This window comes from Lathamus discolor, chromosome 4 (genome assembly GCF_037157495.1).
Source record: "Lathamus discolor isolate bLatDis1 chromosome 4, bLatDis1.hap1, whole genome shotgun sequence".
Taxonomy (NCBI): domain Eukaryota; kingdom Metazoa; phylum Chordata; class Aves; order Psittaciformes; family Psittacidae; genus Lathamus; species Lathamus discolor.
In genome coordinates, this window is record NC_088887.1 from 40858141 (window position 1) to 40878626 (window position 20486).

A 20486-nucleotide genomic window follows, 5' to 3' on the forward strand; every position below is an offset into this window, starting at 1 on the left:
GACACTAATCTGTCATTTTAATCCTTGTTATAATGAATCCCACACATACAGAGTGAATTGCATTATATTGTAAAAGTGGTTTAAAATATTCCAGTGAAACAGTTTTCTGCTGGAAAAGGTTTGGGTTTCTTGAAGCAGGGAAGTTTCACAGGATCTTTACAGTCTTTAATGAAGAACTTGCGTGCAACAATTCATGTTAGGAAGGAGTTTCCCTGGAGTTCTTTGCTGGGTATTGTATCAGACTGCAGACCATCTGTTCATCTGAACAATACAAAAATGCTGAATTTCATCTGACCACACAAACTCAGGATGGTGGGGGAAATGCTAATCCAAGTGAACTGTGTACTGATAAACATAAATATAGTCATTGGCTGTCGGTGCTGAAGGGGTACATGCACATGCACACAGAGTATTCTCACCCTGTTGACTGGATTGTGGGAACATGATCAGAGTGTGTGCTTAATGAAGTGTGAGTAATGGAGGCAATTTAAAAAATTTAGCAGTGGAAATTCTGTCTGGTTTAGGCTGACTCTCATACTATTTATTTCCATATTTCACTTTTCAGTCAGTTTTATAAGCTTTCAGGTGCTGCTGCCTTCAGGACATAGTGACACAATGCTACAAATTAGCTGTTTAACAAGAGAACCTAATTTACAGTTTAGAGCAGCATTTAATGGAGAATCCCCAAATTAAATTTTATTATCATTCTGCACAGAGCACTGATGAAGTGTTTCTACCTCTGGGAATGGAAAGCAGGAGTATGTGCGCACACAGAGGATGCTGGGAGAAGTCTTCCCTGGCTTTAGTGCACAAGGATTTGTAATCTGTTTTTCCCCATCACACCAGAATGGCAAGATTCTTGAAAGTAACAACTGAGCAACAGGTTAAGAACAGAGGAAGCCTGAGTGTTCTTTTCCCTCCCTCCCTTGCTCCCTCCCCTCCCGCTCTCCTTCTGTCCCTTCCTCTTTCCCTCATACATGACTAAAATGTGGGATTTACTGCCATGGAATGCTTTCAAAGTGAAATCATAGTTGGAATTAAGAAGCAACTGGGAGAAGGCACGTAAACAACACAAGGGTGGTTGAAACACAGTGCCTGGGGTGCAAGAAGTCCTTTTACTTTAGACCTCTGGAGGCGTTTGGGAGGCAGTGGGAGGTTATCTAGGCATACCCTGCTCTTAAATCCTTCTGATAATATCTGCTGCTATCCAGTAAATGAGCATTAGCTGAGATGGCCCTTATCTTACTGTAGGTGTCTATAATATACAGCCGTACCTCCAAGGAAGTGACCTGAGAATTGAGGCTCAATTCAGTGGAGAGAAATAAACCCTTCAAAGAGATTTCAGAGAAATTATTCATTTGATGTTAGATGCCTGACTAGGCTGAGATTAAGGAGGATAGTTTATGAAGGCAGCCCAAATGACTACTTCAGATGCAGAGTTACAAAGTGTGGTTGGTCCTGAGCTAAACAGTACTTGTTCCTCTCCACTGGCTAAAAATGGAGATTTGAGTGACTAGCCAGAGGTGGATGCTGGTCTGCATTTGGTCGTATCAGTCCCAATGTTTGTGTGGCTTTGTATTTGAAAGAGTTTGAACTAATCATCTACATCCAAATTTTCCCATTAAACAAAACCAAAACCACAATAAAGTCTGTTTGAAAACATTAGAGACTGAAGAGCAGGAATTAATACAGGTTACAATAAGGACAAAAAAAAAAAAACAAAAACAAAAAACAAACCTAAAAAACCCAACAAAAAACAAAGAGCCTGCTTAGCATTTGCTCTCATGAATGAGGACTAAAATTTGAAATTTAAAAGGAAGACAAATTAAGTATACCAATGCCAGCATCTAAAATGTGCGTGTTGTAAACTCATTTCTTGTAAGTGAGGTCCCTTCACTGCCAAGTTTTTGCTGGAAAAAGCAGTACACAAGATTCCTTAGGTCCACAGGGATGAAGCTATGTATGAATTTGTATATTTTTATGCAAATAAAAAAATTGTAAACCGTTTAAAATTTCTAAATTCAAAATCACAAGATTCAAGGAAATGCATGGGTTTTTTTTGTGATACGATAAACAGTTTGCATTTAGACCCAAAAAATGCATCTAACACAGTTTTTTGTCTCTTTCATCTGTAATGAAAGTAATTAGACTAAGTAATAGTAACACATTTAATTTAAAATATTTTTAGATTACCCATAATTGATTTCAAGACATTGACTGATTGCTGTAAAAAGCTTGGTTTTAAGCAGCTGACAAACTGATGACAAGCATTAATGGATTTTGCAATAAAGAATTTGAATTGGAGAAGAAATTTTGTCAGAAGAAAATGCATGTTTCTGTCATAAAAATACATGACAGCGAAGATGGATGCTACATCACTGAAAACATCCTGAAAACTAAGTTTGAAACTTCTTGGCACAAATTATAATGGCCTATAATTACAATAACTGTGTTCAAAACCAAAAGATTTAGGGTTTAGTTACTTGTCTCACTACTAACCTACAAATATGATTCCACTTAAAGTATGTAGACTATTAAAATCTATAATAGAAAGAAGGAAAAAAGCCCACTAAGAGAGCTGCGTACATATCCAAGTAAACCTAAGTGATCTCTCAGGTACAGGTAATTTCACTTGCTACTAACTACTCAGGACATTACTGTCCTTATTTGAAGGTTTGATCATGAGTGAAGGGCTGGATCTTGCAAGGCAATGTGCTCTGATTTTACAGAACTTCTGTTCTCTTGCACCTGTGTTTGGTAGGGTGTTTCATGAGCATCTGTGAAGACAAAAGTAAGTCTCTATTACTGTATTGTAATTATACATGCTTGTCTTATTCCAATAATCTAGTTATGTCAGGAGAGTAAAAGAGAGAGAACAAATCTATTTTAGAGTTTTATAAATAGAGTGGATCTGTAGAATAAATTCATAGTATCTGGTAAGGTCAGGATGAAACCGTTTAATATTCTATGATAAAGGCAAAAGAATTCTGTATTTTTAATAGGTTTATTGGAGTGGAGAGAGAAGGACTGACCCTAACTGTGTAGGAGCATAGTAGTGAAAGTACAAAGTATTTTATTTTATTTTATAAAATAAATAACTGAAATTAGGTATTTGATAATAGAATTGACAGTATCATATGTGCACAAGACTGACTATCACAGTGTAGCTTCTTGCCAAAGCAAATTAAAGCAGGTGAAAATTTAGGGAAACTACTTCAGGCATGAGGGACATTGTCAAACATTTCTGTTTACTGAGGCTATTACAATCCTGAATGCAATGCCATTTAGAACGGCTATCCACAAACACTGATCAAAGCTGAACATGGAATTTCTTAATAAGTTTTTACATTTGGAAAGTATAAACAGTTAGATATATTAAATTAATACAGCCTGTGTTAATATATTCAGAAAGCAGTAGATGATTTTGGATCTACCAGTTCACTGTCACAGCTGTAACTTAGGTGTGTTTCACACACTGACATTTACTGTAAGCAGTTTATCACAGACTAATCTGTGCTGGAAGAATATGTTGCAGCAGATACTTTGGAGAACTTTTTATGTTTCACAGTACTGGTTAAATGGGTAATATTTACATCTCAGGTTTTCTCTTTTTCTTCTATACACACACTCCAGGGGTCTCTACATTTCTGTCAAATCTGTGCATCTCTATATTTATGTAAATACACATGCACATCAGGTTTGCTGGAATGATGACTGTCAGTCTACATAATTACAGATTGGTCATAGGAAGGTAGTCGTGTCAACTGTTAAAGCAGTAATGATATTCTGGGAGGAATGGAGAGTTGCTGTTCAAGCCTGCCATTGCTGTTTGACTGGAGTCTAGCTCAGTTGTTAATGATACTAGTACTACTTTCTCTGAAATTAAAATAGTTCACCTGATAATAGTTGTTGTTTTGTTTTTATTTTGTTTTTTTGTTGTTTTTTTTAATGAGTACTTTCCACTGGGAAGTCTGGGTCTGCCCTTAAGGCACTCAACTAATACTTTATACCACAACACATAGAGGAAATTCCATATTCTTTCTTTATTTTCTGCTACTGAATTTCAGTCCATTTCTATTAACATGGTCCTGAACACTGTGCAGCTATTTTTGTCTGATATTTCAATCTCCCTGTGTCTTGACAGTGATTCTCAAATTTTTTGTCATCGTGTCACTACTTTTGCATGAACTGTTAGCGTAAAGGTCATTAATGCCTCCTGTCCCATGAACACTTTAAAAAATTATTCAAGTATCTTAACTATTTGCAAGTGATTCCCTTTCATCACACTAATTGGCATTTCTCCTTGTTCTTACTAGTCTTGAGATTCTTTAATGAATTCCTATTTTTCTCAGGCTTGTCTTCCATTAAACATGCCTTCTTGTTAGCTGTCTTCCGCTGGTGAATTCTAGTCATCTAGAGCTTAGGTACTTCAGGCACTGTCAAATGCTGATGTTCAGACAGACTAAATCCATTTCATTTCTTTGTCTAGAAGTTCAGTTATCTTCTCAGAGGAGGATATCAGGTTAATCTAGTGCAATCTTCTTTTCGCAAACTCATGATTCATTTTGTTTTCTATTTACCACTATATTTGAAAGCCTAAAACCAAGGCTGTATAACAAAATAAACTCAGTAAAAAGAATGGAGAAATAACTTTAGTTAGTACCATATCTGCAACTGAAACATAAGACTCCAGACATTGTACAGGCTTCTTCTAAATGCATGTCACATCACATATGCGCTATAATGTAACAGTTAAAGCTAAGGCGTAACTTTAAACTCACATTCCCTTTTATTTCTGTGCTATACAGAACAGATGATAGAGAAGTCAAGTTCCCCTTTTGAAGCTTTTTCCCCTTTTGGTAGGTACCAAAGTAAGGGCTTTTTAGATTTTGCAGTTAGTTTGTCTCAAACAGTTAAATCCACTGTAGAGTACAGTCCATCTTTATTACTATCACTAATACAGGGCTGATGAACATTTGCTTATCAGTAAGGGTAGCCTTAGAATATTTGCCATGCTAGTGATCAGTAAGTCACTCCTAAAGGTGACTCCTATCAAGTGAGTATCAAGCAAATATAATTAAATATGAAATATTAAGAATGTTTAAGAAGATACACATTAAGCAAACAGAAAATTTTGCAAAAATTTTAAGTATGTTGCGAATCATAGAATTGCAAACTCATTTAAGTTGGAAAACACCTCTAAGATCATGGAATCCAACACAACACTGCCAAGTCTACCACTAAACCATGCCCCTAACTGCCACATCCACATGCCTTTTAAATACCTCCAGGGATGGTGGCTCCACCACTTCCCTGGGCAGCCTGTTCCAACACTTGGCAACCCTTTCAGGGAAGAATTTTTTCCTAACATCCAATCTAAACCTCCACTGGTGCAACTTGAGACTGTTTCTTCTTGTTCTATGGCTTCTTGGGACAAGAGACCAACTCCTACTTCACTACAACCTCCTTTCAGGCAGTTGTAGAGAGGGATAAGGTCTCACTTGAGTCTCCTTTTCTTCAGACTAAACAACCCCAGTTCCCTCAGCTGTTCCTCATAAGATTTGTGCTCCAGACCCTTCACCAGCTTAGTTGCCTATCTTTGGACCTGCTCCAGCATCTCAATGTCTCTCTTGTAGTTAGAAGCCCAAAATTTAACACAGTATTCAAAGTGCAGCCTCACTAGTTCCTAGTCCAGGGGACAATTGCTTCCCTAGTCCTCCTGGCCACACTATTTCCCATATAAGCCAGAATGTTATCGGCCGCCTCGTCTACCTGGGCATACTGCTGGCTCATGTTCATCTTGCTGTTGGCCAACACCCCAGGTCCTTTTCTGCTGGGCACCCCTCCAGTAACTCATCCTTAAGCCTATAGTATTGCGCAGGGTTGTGTGACCCAAGTACAGGACCCAGCACTGAGCATTGTTTTATCTGATACAAACTATCACATCATCTGCAAGTCCTTCTTTGTTCACAAACAAGAGGTTCAGTGGGGTGCCTTCCCTAGTTATCACACTCACCAACTCTGTCAGGAAATAGGCTTCCACACACTCCAGGAACCTCCTGGACTGTTTCCTCTCCACCGTACTGCATTTCTGGCAGACTTTCGGTAAGTTTCATTCCCCCATGAGAACAGGGGCTAGTGACTGTAAGACTTCTCCCAGCTGCTTGTAGATTACTATTTCAAATGCCTCTTCATCCCAGTTGGGTGGTCTATTACAGACTGCCACCATGATATCTGCCTTATTGGCCTTCCTCCTGATTCTTACTCATAAATACTCAACCATATCATCACTATCATAAAGCACTAGAGAGTGAAAACACTATTTTGTTTAAAATACTTGTTTAAAAATATTGATGCAGAGCACTGATGGTAATTTTTTTTCATTGCCTGGTACTGTGGTTTCTCCTAATGAGAGGGAAAGAAAAGACACTATGGCAACATCAGGCTAAGTGGCAAGTTGGCTGGAAAAGTATCAATATAGAAAGAGTTCTTTTTGTCCTTTTTAAAGCTCAAACATTTTTATGGAGGTTGAACTGTTTCAACAAGGTTCCAGAGATAGGAGAGCTTCCAAGTTCAAGGCGCTGTGGTCTCTAGTGGTAAGAAGAAAGCATAGTCTTGTTGAACTGATTTAACCTTTTCATTTTGATAGTTTTACATATAGCTATTTTGCAAAAATCTGTTAGAAAGATATTGGTTTAATTCCAGTGAACATGTAAATAAATAAATTAGCTGATAAATAAACTGATGCTACCCATCAATTAGTTAAGCACTAAGTAGTAAGGCTTTATAGAGAGGAACGGCACGTTTTTCTCTCCCTTATTCTTTAACACAAGTACTGAAAATCAGTTATTGCTGACAGTCTGCCAAAGGTATTTAAAACTATGTTTAATATATATGCCCTGGTTTGAAGAAGTGCGTGCCTGGGTTGATGTTTTTTTGTTTGTTTTTTTGTTTGGGTTTTTTCCCTCAGGTCAATACTTCATAGCTTTTGGAAAAGAGAAGCTTTTAGATGCTGACATTCATAAATGGCTACTGTAGTTACTTTCATAGGTCTTGTTTAGAAATGGGTGGTATTTTGACAGATACAGTACACTATGCATCAATGTACTTAAAAGGGCATCATTTGGTATTCTTGGAGATTTTTGAGGAAGTTTGTTTCTAGTTAAACCAGCATTCTTCTTTCCATTTGCAAATTGATGTAAGCATAGGACAGGGAACTGTGTACAGAGTAGAAGGACACAGCTGAGCCTTTTTTTTATCTACAGTGATAACCTGAAGTTCATAGAACCATAGAATGGTTTGATTGGAAAGGACTTTAAGATTATCTAGTTCAACTCTCCCCCTTCCCCATAGGCAGGGCACCTTCCACTAGAACACATTGCTCAAAGCTCCATCCAGTCTGCCTTGAGCACTTCCAGGGCATCCTGTTCAAGTGCCTTACTGCTCTCACAGTTGCTTCACTGCCTTTTGGCTATGATCAAATGTAGTGTGTAGTTCATGTACAAGTTGAAAGGCAAAGGATATACTGAAATGAGGAAGAGGAACCAATTAAAACCTATTTCTTTACTGGGGGGAGCTGTGCAATTCTGTAATTCAGTAGTTTGCCTGGGCACTCTGACCTGGTGCTAATTTAGCTAACAAAGACAAGCAGTGTGCGTGTGAGCACATTAATGATCAATTCCTGTTCCCATTGCATGAGAGCATTTCCCAAAGGTCACCAATCTCTATACTGCCTCTGCCACTGCAGGTACACAATAGAGAAAGAGAGGGGTGGAGGACGACAGCCAGACCCTTGTGCCCAGGTTGTTCCCCCTTTGAATGGGCAGTCAGGGGTGGCCTGCTGCAGCTCCCAAGCCCACCTCCGCCAGCCCTCCCCAGCAGGACAAGAAGTTAAAAAATTGCTGCTGATCTGAGGAATGGAGAAGCAGGGAGCAAAAAAGGTGGAAAAGGAGAGCAAAAACTGTATTTTATTTATTCTCAGTAGAGTTCTTCAGCAGAAAGTTAAAACCAAAGGGTTGGTTGGAGGAGTATGTCGGTATTGCAGTGATTGTGATTAGAAACTTTCTTCACACCTTTTGACTTAGTGGTGAAGATTTATATGTCCATTCACAGCTAGAATCTCATCTTGCTTTTAAAAAATAAAACATAAGATTGCCCTCTTTACTTTTAGACATTCTTGTTATTGCAGATCAATGACAAGGAAAAAATAAGAGCTCTGAAATGTTTGTATATGATTAACAATTTATCAAGTTGTCTTACGGCTATCTCTGCTTGCTTTATACTTGCATAAAGAAGGTTTGAAAAACTGCCTGTATAGCTGGAGAGAGAATTAAACAGTTTATACTTAAAAAAATAAATAACTAAAACTCCCCAAATCAAACGCATGTCTTAAATCCCAATTGTACAATTATTTGAACATATATTTAACATTAAGCTCAGAATGACCATGAAACTGAAGTTCCGTTTTTATTTGCTCTATCTTAATTGTACTGTATGTGAGGGAGTGTTAGCAGTCACATTTGATGAGTCATTGCCATGTTTGATAGAGAATTCATAATAGTAAAGTTTTATGCTTATGCTGTTTGGATATCTATATCTTTTAAATGTGCTTATGCCAGTTTATCAATCCCCAAAATGCTGGTTTTTAACCTAGTCCTGGGAACACGTCTCAAAAAATTTGAGACTTTGTCGATTAGAGTCAAATTCAACCTGGTTAAATCAAATTTATTAATCCAGGTAATTCTACTATAATACTGTTGATATGGCATATAGCAAAAAATAGTAGTGATGACATACAGTGTTATATAGCAATTAACATCATACAATTCAAGTCATTGGTTATTCTCACCCAGAATCAAATCCCTTTGATGTACACATCAGACTTCCCTATCCTGCATTACCTACCAACTGCACCTAGTTCATTGAGCAAAAGCAGTCCCACAAATGGGTTTGCCTTTGTCTGAGGCAGCAGTAACCCATCCTGTCTTCCCTAGCATATTTTTTTGTATGCATTACAGGAACTTTATCCCCTTCTACAGTACGTAACATTTTTGATTGATCTGGGCCAGCTTAATTGGCACATCCTCTAGTGTTAACCAACAAGATGGCTATTGCTAAATGTGGATCCCAGTGTTTGAAGATACCACCCACCCACTGCTTTCAGCATAGTCTTTAACAGTCCATTGTATCATCTGATATTCCTAGAGGCTGGTTCATGACAGGGAGTGTGATGTACCCACTCAGTGGGATGCAGTGTCTGTTGCTGGGGTTGGAGTAGCCACAGTGCCTCTCATTTAGTTGTCATATCCAGAGGACTTCCTTTCATCTTGAGGGTACTGAATAGTGTTGAACAGGTATGGGCCAGGCCACAGCATGTTGTGGTGATTTGTGTCTCTCTGGAATTGCCAGGGTGACTGCATGTTTTTTTCCAAATATTTTACTAGATTTTCCAGATTCTGTACTTGTTCAGGGGTAAAGTTCCAAAACTGGAGGTGCCCACTGGCCTAGGTAATTGCCCATACTATTCCACATCCTCTGCCACTCAAAACTATCCAGCCTCAGAGCAGATCCTTGGGTGGTGTTCTTAATCAGTTGTCCTTAAACAAGACCTGGAAAACATTCAAAAGTCATAGCAATAGGAACATGCTGGTTTGAACATCCAAAGGATACTTAAAATTCTCAAGAGGTATTGTTACTAGCCTGGAGAAAGTGTTAATGAAGGGAGGTGTCTCCTCCATGGACTGAATCTCATGAGTAGAAAAGGTAAAATGTATAATTATTAATAGCTTTAGATAGATGTTTCCTGAAGTACAGAGTTGACAGCAATGCCCAGAACAAAAATACCAGATTAGTTTCAGAACCAGCAATTCTATCATATCATAAATCAGTGTTACAAAGGACAGCAACATGACGTGCCAAGAGGTAAAGACATGAACCAAAGACAAGTGAAAACTGTAATGGAGTTGATTCCCTGGGGACCATTAAGATTAGACTGACTTCTCTGTAATGTTTCTTTTAGCTTTGGTACCACATCCATAGTTTTAAGCTAGAATTACAGCTTTTCTGTCAGAAATATATCAGATCATTACTTAAAGATCTGGAGAGAACACCAGAACTAGAAGTATTTCTTTAGCATTGTTCACATTTAAAAACTTGCAGTTGCTATTTTGAACTTGTCCAGCTTCATCTTGCTATCGTTACATACTTTGTTTTGTTGTCTTGATAGCTGTCCGCTATTATGGCTTTCTTTCAACATGGATATTTTTCAGACAGTAATTTCCTCTTAAACTTCTTTTAACAACCTCAAAATTGCAGACAATCAAAAAGGTCAAAATAAGACTAAGACAGGTTTCCAACTTTGTCTTTTGCCATTAATGTGGTTGAGCTAGGCTGGTGATGCCTAGCGTTTAATTTTAAAGATGACTTTAACTCTTTAGAGTAATGAATCTCTTCCAGTTGCTGCCTGATACCTTTTCCTCATTATGTGATAAAAACCAGCCAGTCGTTGTCATGGGACTGTGTATCCAGTCATACGATGAGAGCCTGTATTTGTTCAGACATTTTTCCTTAGATGATGTCTCCATCATGTGAATGAAGGTGAAATCCCCACATCACGCATCTGTTTTAAAAAGCTCTGATCTTTGCAATTCCATTTTGAAAGTGATACTATATGCTACTGCTGTATGTAGAGAAAACAAAAAGGACTTGTGGAGAACAGAAGAAAAAAATTAGGTTTGTGTTAGTCTCATAATCAGTTCTGCAAATGTAGAGACAATTTGAAAATACTGCATGAGACAGTCATTGAATCTACCTGTACGTTTGTCTCCGTTAGAGAAATACCCATCCCTCCAAATATTCAAATATGTCTCTGAAAGAAGACTGCAAACAGAAGAAAATTTGACCAATTTCACATTGATTTTATTAATGAAACTCCCTACTGACTTCCATAAATTGGGATAAAAATCTCAGTGATTGTGAAAATCATTAAACTCATTACTATTTGTGTTGTTCCTTACACTTAATTTATTTTTAAAGATAACTAGTATTCAACAGGTTGGGAGTAATCATTCTTCTAAAACTCTCAAGTATAACTATTGTTTGATATTTCCACAAACCTACTTTCTTGAAGTATAAATACAAGTGTTCCCATTCTCTGGGTAGGCAAAAAAAAAAAAAAAAGAAAACCTACTTATCACTTTATTATTACTTTTTATTTAAAGAAAAAAACCCTGAATAGTGCAAATTATCTTCTGGTTGTGTTATTTTATTAACCTTTCTGAGCTTGGATTCAGTTTCAGAGTCTGCATTACTTCTTGTGTAATTTGCAACAGAAGTTATAAATATTTTAGTGTATTTTACAGTTCACATCTTAGATGTTATAGAATCATAGAATCATAAAATAGTTAGGGTTGGAAAGGACCTCAAGATCGTCTAGTTCCAACCCCTCTGCCATGGGCAGGGACACCTCACACTAAACCATCCCACCCAAGGCTTCATCCAACCTGGCCTTGAACACTACATGGGATGGAGCACTCACAACCTCCCTGGGCAACCGATTCCAGTGCCTCACCACCCTAACAGGAAAGAATTTCCTCCTTATATCCAATCTAAACTTCCCCTGTTTAAGTTTTAACCCATTACCCCTTGTCCTGTCACTACAATCCCTGATGAAGAGACCCTCCCCAGCATCCTTATAGGCCCCCTTCAGATACTGGAAGGCTGCTATGAGGTCTGTATACAGCCTTCTCTTCTCTAGGCTGAACAGCCCCAACTTCCTCAGCCTGTCTTCATGCGGGAGGTGCTCCAGTCCCCTGATCATCCTCGTGGCCCTCCTCTGGACTTGTTCCAACAGTTCCATGTCCTTTTTATGTTGAGGACACCAGAACTGCACACAATACTCCAGGTGAGGCCTCACGATAGCAGAGTAGAGGGGCAGGATCACTTCCTTCAACCTGCTGGTCACGCTCCTTTTGATGCAGCCCAGGATATGGTTGGCTTTCTGGGCTGCGAGCGCACACTGCCGGCTCATGTTCATTTTCTCATCGACCAGCACCCCCAAGTCCTTCTCTACAGGGCCGCTCTGAATCTCTTCTTTGCCCAACCTGTAGCTGTGCCTGGGATTGCTCCGACCCAGGTGTAGGACCTTGCACTTGTCATGGTTGAACTTCATAAGGTTGGCATCAGCCCACCTCACAAGCGTGTCAAGGTCCATCTGGATGGCATCTCTTCCCTCCAGCATATCAACCGGACCACACAGCTTGGTGTCATCGGCAAACTTGCTGAGGGCACACTTAATCCCACTGTCCATGTCAGTGACAAAGATGTTGAACAAGACCAGTCCCAACACCGATCCCTGAGGGACACCACTCGTTACTGGTCTCCAGCCGGACATCGAGCCATTGACCACAACTCTTTGTGTGCGGCCATCCAGCCAGTTCTTTATCCACCGAGTGGTCCATCCATCAAATTGATATCTCTCCAATTTAGAGAGAAGGATGTTGTGTGGGACAGTGTCAAACGCTTTGCACAAGTCCAGGTAGATTACATCAACTGCTTTACACTTGTCCATCAGTTCTGTAGTCCCATCATAGAAGGCCACCAGATTGGTCAGGCAGGATTTCCCCTTAGTGACGCCATGCTGGGTGTCACCAAGCGCCTTGTTGTTTTCATGTGCCTTAGCATGCCTTGCAGGAGAATGCGCTCCAAGATTTTGCCAGGCACAGAGGTGAGACTGACTGGTCTCTAATTCCCCGGGTCTTCCATTTTCCCCTTCTTGAAAATGGGGGTTATATTTCCCTTTTTCCAGTCGTCGGGAACTTCACCTGACTGCCATGATTTTTCAAATACGATGGCTTAGCAACTTCATTCGCCAGCTCCTTCAGGACCCGCGGATGGATTTCATCATGTCCCATGGACTTGTGCACGTTCAGGTTTTTAAGATGGTCTCGAACCAGATCCTCTCCTACAGTGGGCCCAAGGTCTTCATTCTCACAGTCCTTGTGTCTACCTTCTAAGACTTGGGTGGTGCAGTCAGAGCCTTTGCCAGTGAAGACTGAGGCAAAGAAGTAATTCAGAACCTCAGCCTTCTCCAAATCCTGTGTAGCCAGTTCTCCCGAGAGCTTCCTCAGGGGGCCTATGTTGTCCCTAGTCTGTTTTTTGTTTACTACTTACCTGTAGAATCCCTTCCTGTTATCCTTAACATCCCTAGCCAAGTTTAAGTCTAATTGGGCCTTAGCTTTCCTAACCTGGTCCCTAGCTTCCCAGACAACATCCCTGTACTCTACCCAGGCCGCCTGTCCTTGCTTCAACTTTTCGTAAGCCTCTTTTTCCCTTTGAATTTTCCTCAGCAGCTCCTTATCCATCCAAGGAGGTCTCCTGGCCCTCCTGCTGCACTTCCTTCTAGTTGGGATGCAGCACTCCTGAGCTTGTAGCAGGTGATCCTTGAATATCAACCAAGAGTCTTGGGCCCCCCTGCCCTCCAGGGCTATATCCCATGGAACCTTACTAAGCAGGCTCCTGAAGAGGCCAAATCTGCTCTTTTGAAGTCCAGGGCAGTGAGCTTGCTACACACTCTTCTCACTGTCCTGGGGATCTCAAATTCGACCATCTCGTGATCACTGCATCCAAGGCTGCCCTGGAGTACCACATTCTCAACAAGCCCTTCCCTGTTGGTGAGCACAAGGTCAAGCATGGCCCCTCTCCTTGTCGGCTCCTCTATTACTTGCAGAAGGAAGTTGTCTTCCACACAATTGAGGAACCTCCTGGATTGCTTGTGCTGGGCCGTACCGTCGCTCCAACAGATGTCAGGGTGGTTGAAATCCCCCATGAGAACAAGGGCCTGCGAGCGTGAGGCTTTTCCTATCTGTCTGTAGAGTGCTTCATCCGCAGGTTCTCCTGGATCAGGCGGCCTGTAACAGATCCCCACAGTAATGTCTCCCACGGCTGTTTTCCCTTTAACCCTGACCCACAAACTCTCTGTAAACTGCTCACCTGCCCCCAGACAGAGTTCCATACTCTCCAGCCTATCCCTAACATAAAGGGTAACTCTCCCTCCCCGCCTGCCAGGCCTGTCTTTTCTAAAGAGCCTGTAACCTTCCGTTCCAACACTCCAGTCATAGGAGCCATCCCACCATGTTTCTGTGATGCCTATTATATACTGAACATTTGCAACTTGCTTTCTATATGCAGGTTCAGGACTGTTTAATTGATCAAAACAGCAAATCTCTGACAAGCATTCTAGAGTAAATTATTGTGTAATCCCTGTGACATTTTAGATGTGAGGAGTAAGGGAGGGAAGCAGTAAGGATAGTGTTAGATTGGGCACCATGACTCGTACTGTTTAGGAACCCTGGATTTATTGGTCTGTCAAGCAATTATCAGCAAGTCTGAGAGAACAGTTCAATTTACACTAATCTTAATGGTCAGTTTAATTCAATTAAAGCCTTATCAGTGAGATGCATGTTAAGAAAGTTTTTAGGAGACTAGAGCTATTGCTGTAAATGAGATCATTTAAGATTTCACAAGCCAGGCAATATAGAGCTTCATACGGGAGTGAGACAACATGGAAAAAATAGTTAAGACAAGTTGTGTCTCAGTACCAAACTAGTGCTCCAGAATTGGTCAGTGATGTGCTGCTGGAGCCATGCTACTTGCTAATTTTCGGATGTGATTCTGACTTTTGGGGTTGTGGTAGTGTTTGGTTTTGTTGTCTTCTGTTTTTCTGTTTTATTTTGTTTTGCTTTCTTGGCACAGTATATAGTTGTGGGATGAGAGTAATGTTGCTGGTCAATGTAAACCAGCATATATCCTGAAACAAACACACATTTCCTGAATGTAAACAGGTATTTTTACTGCTACAGTAGTATCTTTTCCTTCTTTAGTAAATAAGTTTGACTGAACAAGCTTTACTAAAAATTGAATATAAGTGTTAGCTTTAATTTTCTTGTAGATGAACTCATTTTTATTCAGATAAAAACAGACCATACAATGGGAATATAAAATGAACAGGACTTTCAGGCAAATGAATAAGACCAAAAGACAAAAAGGGGAAAAATAGGCCAAAAATCAGGAAAGGAATTAAGGGGTCTATATTTCCAAATAAATACAGGGAAAAAAGTAATACACTGAAGGTCAGGGGAAAACTGATGTGTTTTCCTTAATTTAGGTGTACTGGATTTACAACTCACTTTTATTTCCTCGGTGGTGCAGGGAGCTCTGATAATTTGGCTTCCCAAGGATGTACGCAGCATGAGCCCGTCTTCGTGAGAGGTCTGGTTTAAAACTCATCTTGCCAAGGCTCTTTGGTTGAAAGCGACACTGATGTAGTCTGAAAGTGTCCAAATACCCCATTCCTTCTCCATAAGAAACCAGACCAAGGAAAGCAGTGCTTTTGAGGGGCTGTATGAGAAGGATGGAGCAGCACAGATTTTTTGAGGAGTGAGGAGGCTGAGGTGGTGGTTTCAGTTAGAAGCTGCCCCAGACATTTTTTTGTAGTGCTGAAAGGGAAAAATAAATGTAACTTGATCAAAAGTTAAGCCAAAAAATGTGCAGGAGAAGAGGACAACATTAAGGACTGCCTTGCAGAAGTCTGGGGAACTCTGCCAGAGACCTCTGCCACTGCCCAAGGAGACGTGGTAAGAGATAAGCCCCAGAAGAGAAAGCAGACACTGGAATATCTTGTGATAATTCTTACTATATAGCTTGCCTAATTATGACATTATCCAAATTCCATGCAAAGAGCAATTTATAGCAGATTTGGATTATAAAATTCAGTGAAACTGTGGTTTATAAAATTATCAGAGATCATATTTGTATCATAGTTTTGTGACAGTTGACTGTAGATAAGGTTGGCTTTTTTGGTAGTTCAGTACCGTGGGAGGTCTGACTAGTCTTTGAGGGTGGGTTTGCATAGAGATAAGGATTTAATAACATCCTTTTACTTTATCACAATGTCAGCTGGCAATTGGACAAGCTTCAGTACATACTACCAGTACATCTGATAATATCTTTAGTACCCATGTACACATTTTAAATTCAATATATATGGTCTTCTAGGCAGAAACTGTTTTTATCTCCATTCAACCAAGTAGTTATCATACTGCTACAGCAATAGCAGTCCTTGAATATTCCTGAGAAATTGAGTCAAAATGCATATAATTATAATGGTGCAGTAATTTTGAAAGGAATTAGGATTTAGCAAGTCTTTGTACCTTAAATTTTACGTATATTAGTCCTGAAAACACTCCTAACTCCAAAGATTTATTTCTTGTATACATTAGTTTTCAGGCAGATTACAGTGGGCAGTGCAATAATGGCTTACTAACACATTACACTTGTCATCCTCCAGGTTGAGATGGCTAAAAGCTTTAGGAACAGGTAATTTTTTTATGCTTTACTATAACTGTGTGGCAAAACTTACACATTTTGATCTCCTGACCTAATGAGGCAGTCCTTTCTTATTGCAAACAAGACATCAGACTGAATAGACACGTTTGGTTTAAGTTTATATACAGTATCATCTGGTACTCCAAATTGTAAAAGTATAACGGAATTGAAAACAGAAAAATAAGGAGATGCATATGGGGGTCATTTCAGTTGTTTTCAGGGACTGCAAGTATGATACAGCAGTAATAATCTTCTATCTTCTGTTCATATCTTTCTTTTTGGAAAAAAAGAAGTAAAAAAGCCTGTATCTTGTAACGCTTAAGAAAGCACTGTTTTAAAAGCTGTGTGTTTCTTTGGCAAGCTGGTATCACTTGATAACACTGGCAAGAAAAAGTGTAAGAAGTACAAAAACGGGGAAGCAGGTTGATGAAAACAGAATTTAGTGGTTCAAAATATGTACACACCCACGCTGGAACCCTGAAATATATGGATATATTAAAATCAATGTGTATCTACAAATCCATATATATATATATATATAAAAGGTATACAGAAGTGTGATACAATGTATGAAAGGACAGAATAGCTTCATTTGTATACATTTATAGGAAAGTATACAGATGTGCTCTGAGCATTCAGCAAGGCCTCTCAAGCACAGCACAGCTATCTTCCTCTGTAATGCGACACTAAGTAGAGCAGATGTTGACTTTTGATCTTGAAGCAAAATCAATTTCCAGTGGATTGCCTTTGACCTCAGCAAAATCATGATTTTACCTGTGATTTTATCAGTTTATTCTTTCTGAAAGCCTTTGTGGTTTTTGGTTTGATTTGTTTTGGCTTTTTTCTTTTTTTTAACTCTGCTATAGCTATTCTTTTTCTAATCCCAGATTATCTAAAGTCACCTTAGCCTGAGGAAAATGCGTATCTCTCTCTATAAAGCTCATTCAGTAGTAAAAGCTCTCAATTATAGAAGAATGTAACAGGTTTCCTTGTAGAAGGCTCTTTCTCACAAGCAGTTGGTAAGGACTGCTTATGCTTTCTGTAGAAACTCTGATTTTTCTTGCAAAAACATGCAAGTTTGTCTCTGTAAGTACTTTAGAACACATGAGAGAAAGACAAACAAGGTATTTGCTGTGGTATCAAACCACTTACATGGTGTTTATTTTTCAATGGCTGAGTTCCCTTTAACAGCATCTGGTTCCTTGGTGATTATGAGGCACAGCTGCTCCCTGTAACACCTTCTTCCTCAAGTCAGCCCCTTAGTGGGTAGCAGCGGGGGGGTAGGGAGGTTTTAGGAGCGTGTGAGGTAGAAAAAGATTGTGGTGGGTGTGGCAAGGGGAGGAGCTAGTGAAAACATTGAAGCAGGGTGGGAGAGATGGTCCTTCAGTGCTCTGAGCAGCTCTTCCAGCCCATAAGGTGGATGGAGGTCAGAGGACAAGAGCTGGTGTCCCCAAAGTATGGCTCTCCAAAGCTAGGATTTCCATATGGGGGAAGAGTCCAAAGGTAAGCTGTAATGTATGATTTTTAGACTTGCTTTTCTCAGTTTATTTGTGGCTGTATGCCATGCATGATGTGAAGGGTTGTGTTTCACAGAGGAGTCTTATGGTTCTTTTGGATGGACCCTTTTGCCATTAGTCCAGATTGCTTCCAGATTGTAACATTTTCTTTAAAAAGAAATTCTCTCCTTTTGCAGAAGGCACTTTTTTCATAGCAATAACTTTGTCTGGGTGTAAGAGAACCTGAGCAATGTTTCTTAAACCTTTAGGGGTGTTTTTTTTCTGGTGGTGATCCCAGTCAAGACTGTAAATATAAGCGAATGTACCCCTCCTGTGGAGTTTAGGAAAAAGAGAAAAGTTTTTGATAAAGGCCAAACAAACAGAAATGATGAAAAATAACAGCTTCTGTGAAATCAGTACTTTAACAAACTCTTTGCTAGGTGAGGCCTGTCCTTACATTCCTATGGTACAGACTTGCAGAGTAAAGATGGAAGCAACTGCTCTTTGCAATGCACATCTACCCTTTCACAGAGTAATAGAAAACAGTTTCTGTAAGGTGGATAGATTGCATTGAAAATTGCTATTTCTTCTTCCCAACTGAAATTATGAAATTGAGCAATGTGTTCTGGCTCATGCTAGGCTCCTCTACACTCTCTAAACATTATTTTAATGTGAATTACTAATTTGTGTAAAAGACCGGGTTTTTTTTTTTTGTCTCATTTATTACCTGCTTATCATGTTAACATGAAATCTGTCAAAGTTTTGAAGGTCTTGGGGATAGACACTGTGTCTAGTCCTGTGTTTCCACAGTATCTGTTTCTGTAGGACATAGAGGCCTCCCTGTTATGAGAGTTGCAAACAGTGATGATCATAGCATTCCTATTTATAATTATTTACTACCCTTTCTGTGTTATGCTAGTGATGGAATAAGCTTGTCATCCTTCATGTCATGCACAGTTTCTGCTGACTTTTTTTCTGGAAAACAGGTGAAAGAAAGAAAACATGCAACCTGCTCCCCTCATAAAGGGAGGCTTGAAATTGCATCTCTGAGCCTCCCAGAAGTGCGGCAACATGCTATTCTGGTGTGAGATGCACTCAGCCCTGCCGTAATCACCATGGCATTCTCCATGCTGTAAATAGCATGAAGAATGTGTCTAGATGCTGCAGTACCTTGTTTGTGCATTCAATTAAAAAAGTTTCATCTACTGTCTTTCTTTCCATGACTGAGTAGTTCAAAGGGCTTAATCTGACAGGTTTAACTGAAAGCTAATTTCAAGTAAACATCTGGGCTGTTGTCCTAAAAGATGCTAAGTCTTGACTCAGCCCTGAATAGGACGTGGAATGACCTTTAGTTTCAGCTGAATGGGTTGTTACAGTGAACAAAGAGAGGCAGAGCATGTTTCCTCCTTTGACAAAAACAAAGCACAGCAAAGTTATGTTCAAGTTGGAGCCTACCTGTTTAGGGTTTTTTTTTTTTTTGTTTGTTTGTTTTTCTTTGCTTGCCGTTGAAGTGTATGAAATGTTTAGTAATTTGAATAGACCCCAATTAATATTTCTAGTAATGCATGTTACAGCGTTTTAAAGCTCTGTGGCAGTTCCACTGTGAAAAGAATGGGTTATAGAAGATATACCCTGCTTCTTAGGGGAGGAATGTATTTTTCTGAACATTGTGTTTTGAGGCGGCACAAAAGGAGTAGTGTCTGACATGCTAAGATCTCCATCATGTGAAATCATTGCCTGCATGGTTTGGGTGGGATTTTTTGGCACTTAAAAAACCCCCTGTAACTGCCAAATTTGGGGGTTTGCTGCATTTAATAACATTTAATCAACCATGTAAGTAACCTTTGAAATTAACATTTGTACTTCATGTATTGTTGTTTGTGTTGTTTGTTTGTTTGTTTTTGGGTGGAAGCCCAAAGAACAACAAGCACCAAGCAAACAACTAAGTCTTGAGAAAGAAGTAAATTCTTAATAATGAACTCTACAGAGGTCTTAGCAGGACCATGAAGCTGGACCTTTCCGGTAACAGTGATGCTCTTCTCAGTACAGGATTGAAGGTGAGGGAAAAGTTGTGTTTGACCATGGTAAATGTGGGAGAAGCCACCTTAAGTTCAGAGACTATATTAGTATTCAGGCTGTCTGCTCCTTCAGAATCATCTCTGTACCAGGCTTTTGTGTTGAAAACAGGAAAGAATGGACATTTGTTTCTGTTAGGAGGCTGCTATACAGTTTATTATTATTGTTTGTTGTTATTGGTTTGTTTGTTGTTTTTTTCTCTTTATTAGATCTGTTGTTAAACATGTAATCAATATTATTTTTTTTAATCTACAGCGATTCCAAGGTTTATGATAACTCCCAGTTTTACGCTGCTCACAAAGCTAGTTTTGCTTAGTTAATAAAACCAGGCTTTACAGATCTTCACAATGCTTAAATTTAGTATCACACTAACCCAGAATGGAATGATCCTAAGTATTTACTGTCTCCACATCTCCCTGCCTCTTTGCAGTCAAGGTTTTATGCTGTGCTGTGCCTGACAGACCACATGCTCTATAGCCCAGCTGAAATACTAGCGTAAATCTTTCCTCAGTCAACACTTTGCCCACTGCT

At 39.5% G+C, this 20486-nt stretch overlaps 1 protein-coding gene across 13 annotated transcripts in view; it reads left to right on the forward strand.

Moving 5' to 3' along the window:
- The window catches only part of DMD (dystrophin), a 1176091-nt gene that overhangs the window by 200784 nt on the left and 954821 nt on the right, over positions 1-20486 (forward strand). Inside the window, exon 1 of one of the 13 annotated variants that reach the window (XM_065677215.1) lies at positions 17737-17886. The exons of the other annotated variants lie outside the window; for them this stretch is intronic. Coding sequence (XP_065533287.1) covers positions 17868-17886 — 19 coding nt within the window. The 5' untranslated portion in view covers positions 17737-17867. Of the gene's footprint in view, positions 1-17736; positions 17887-20486 lie in introns of those variants that run through there. 13 annotated transcript variants of the gene reach the window in all.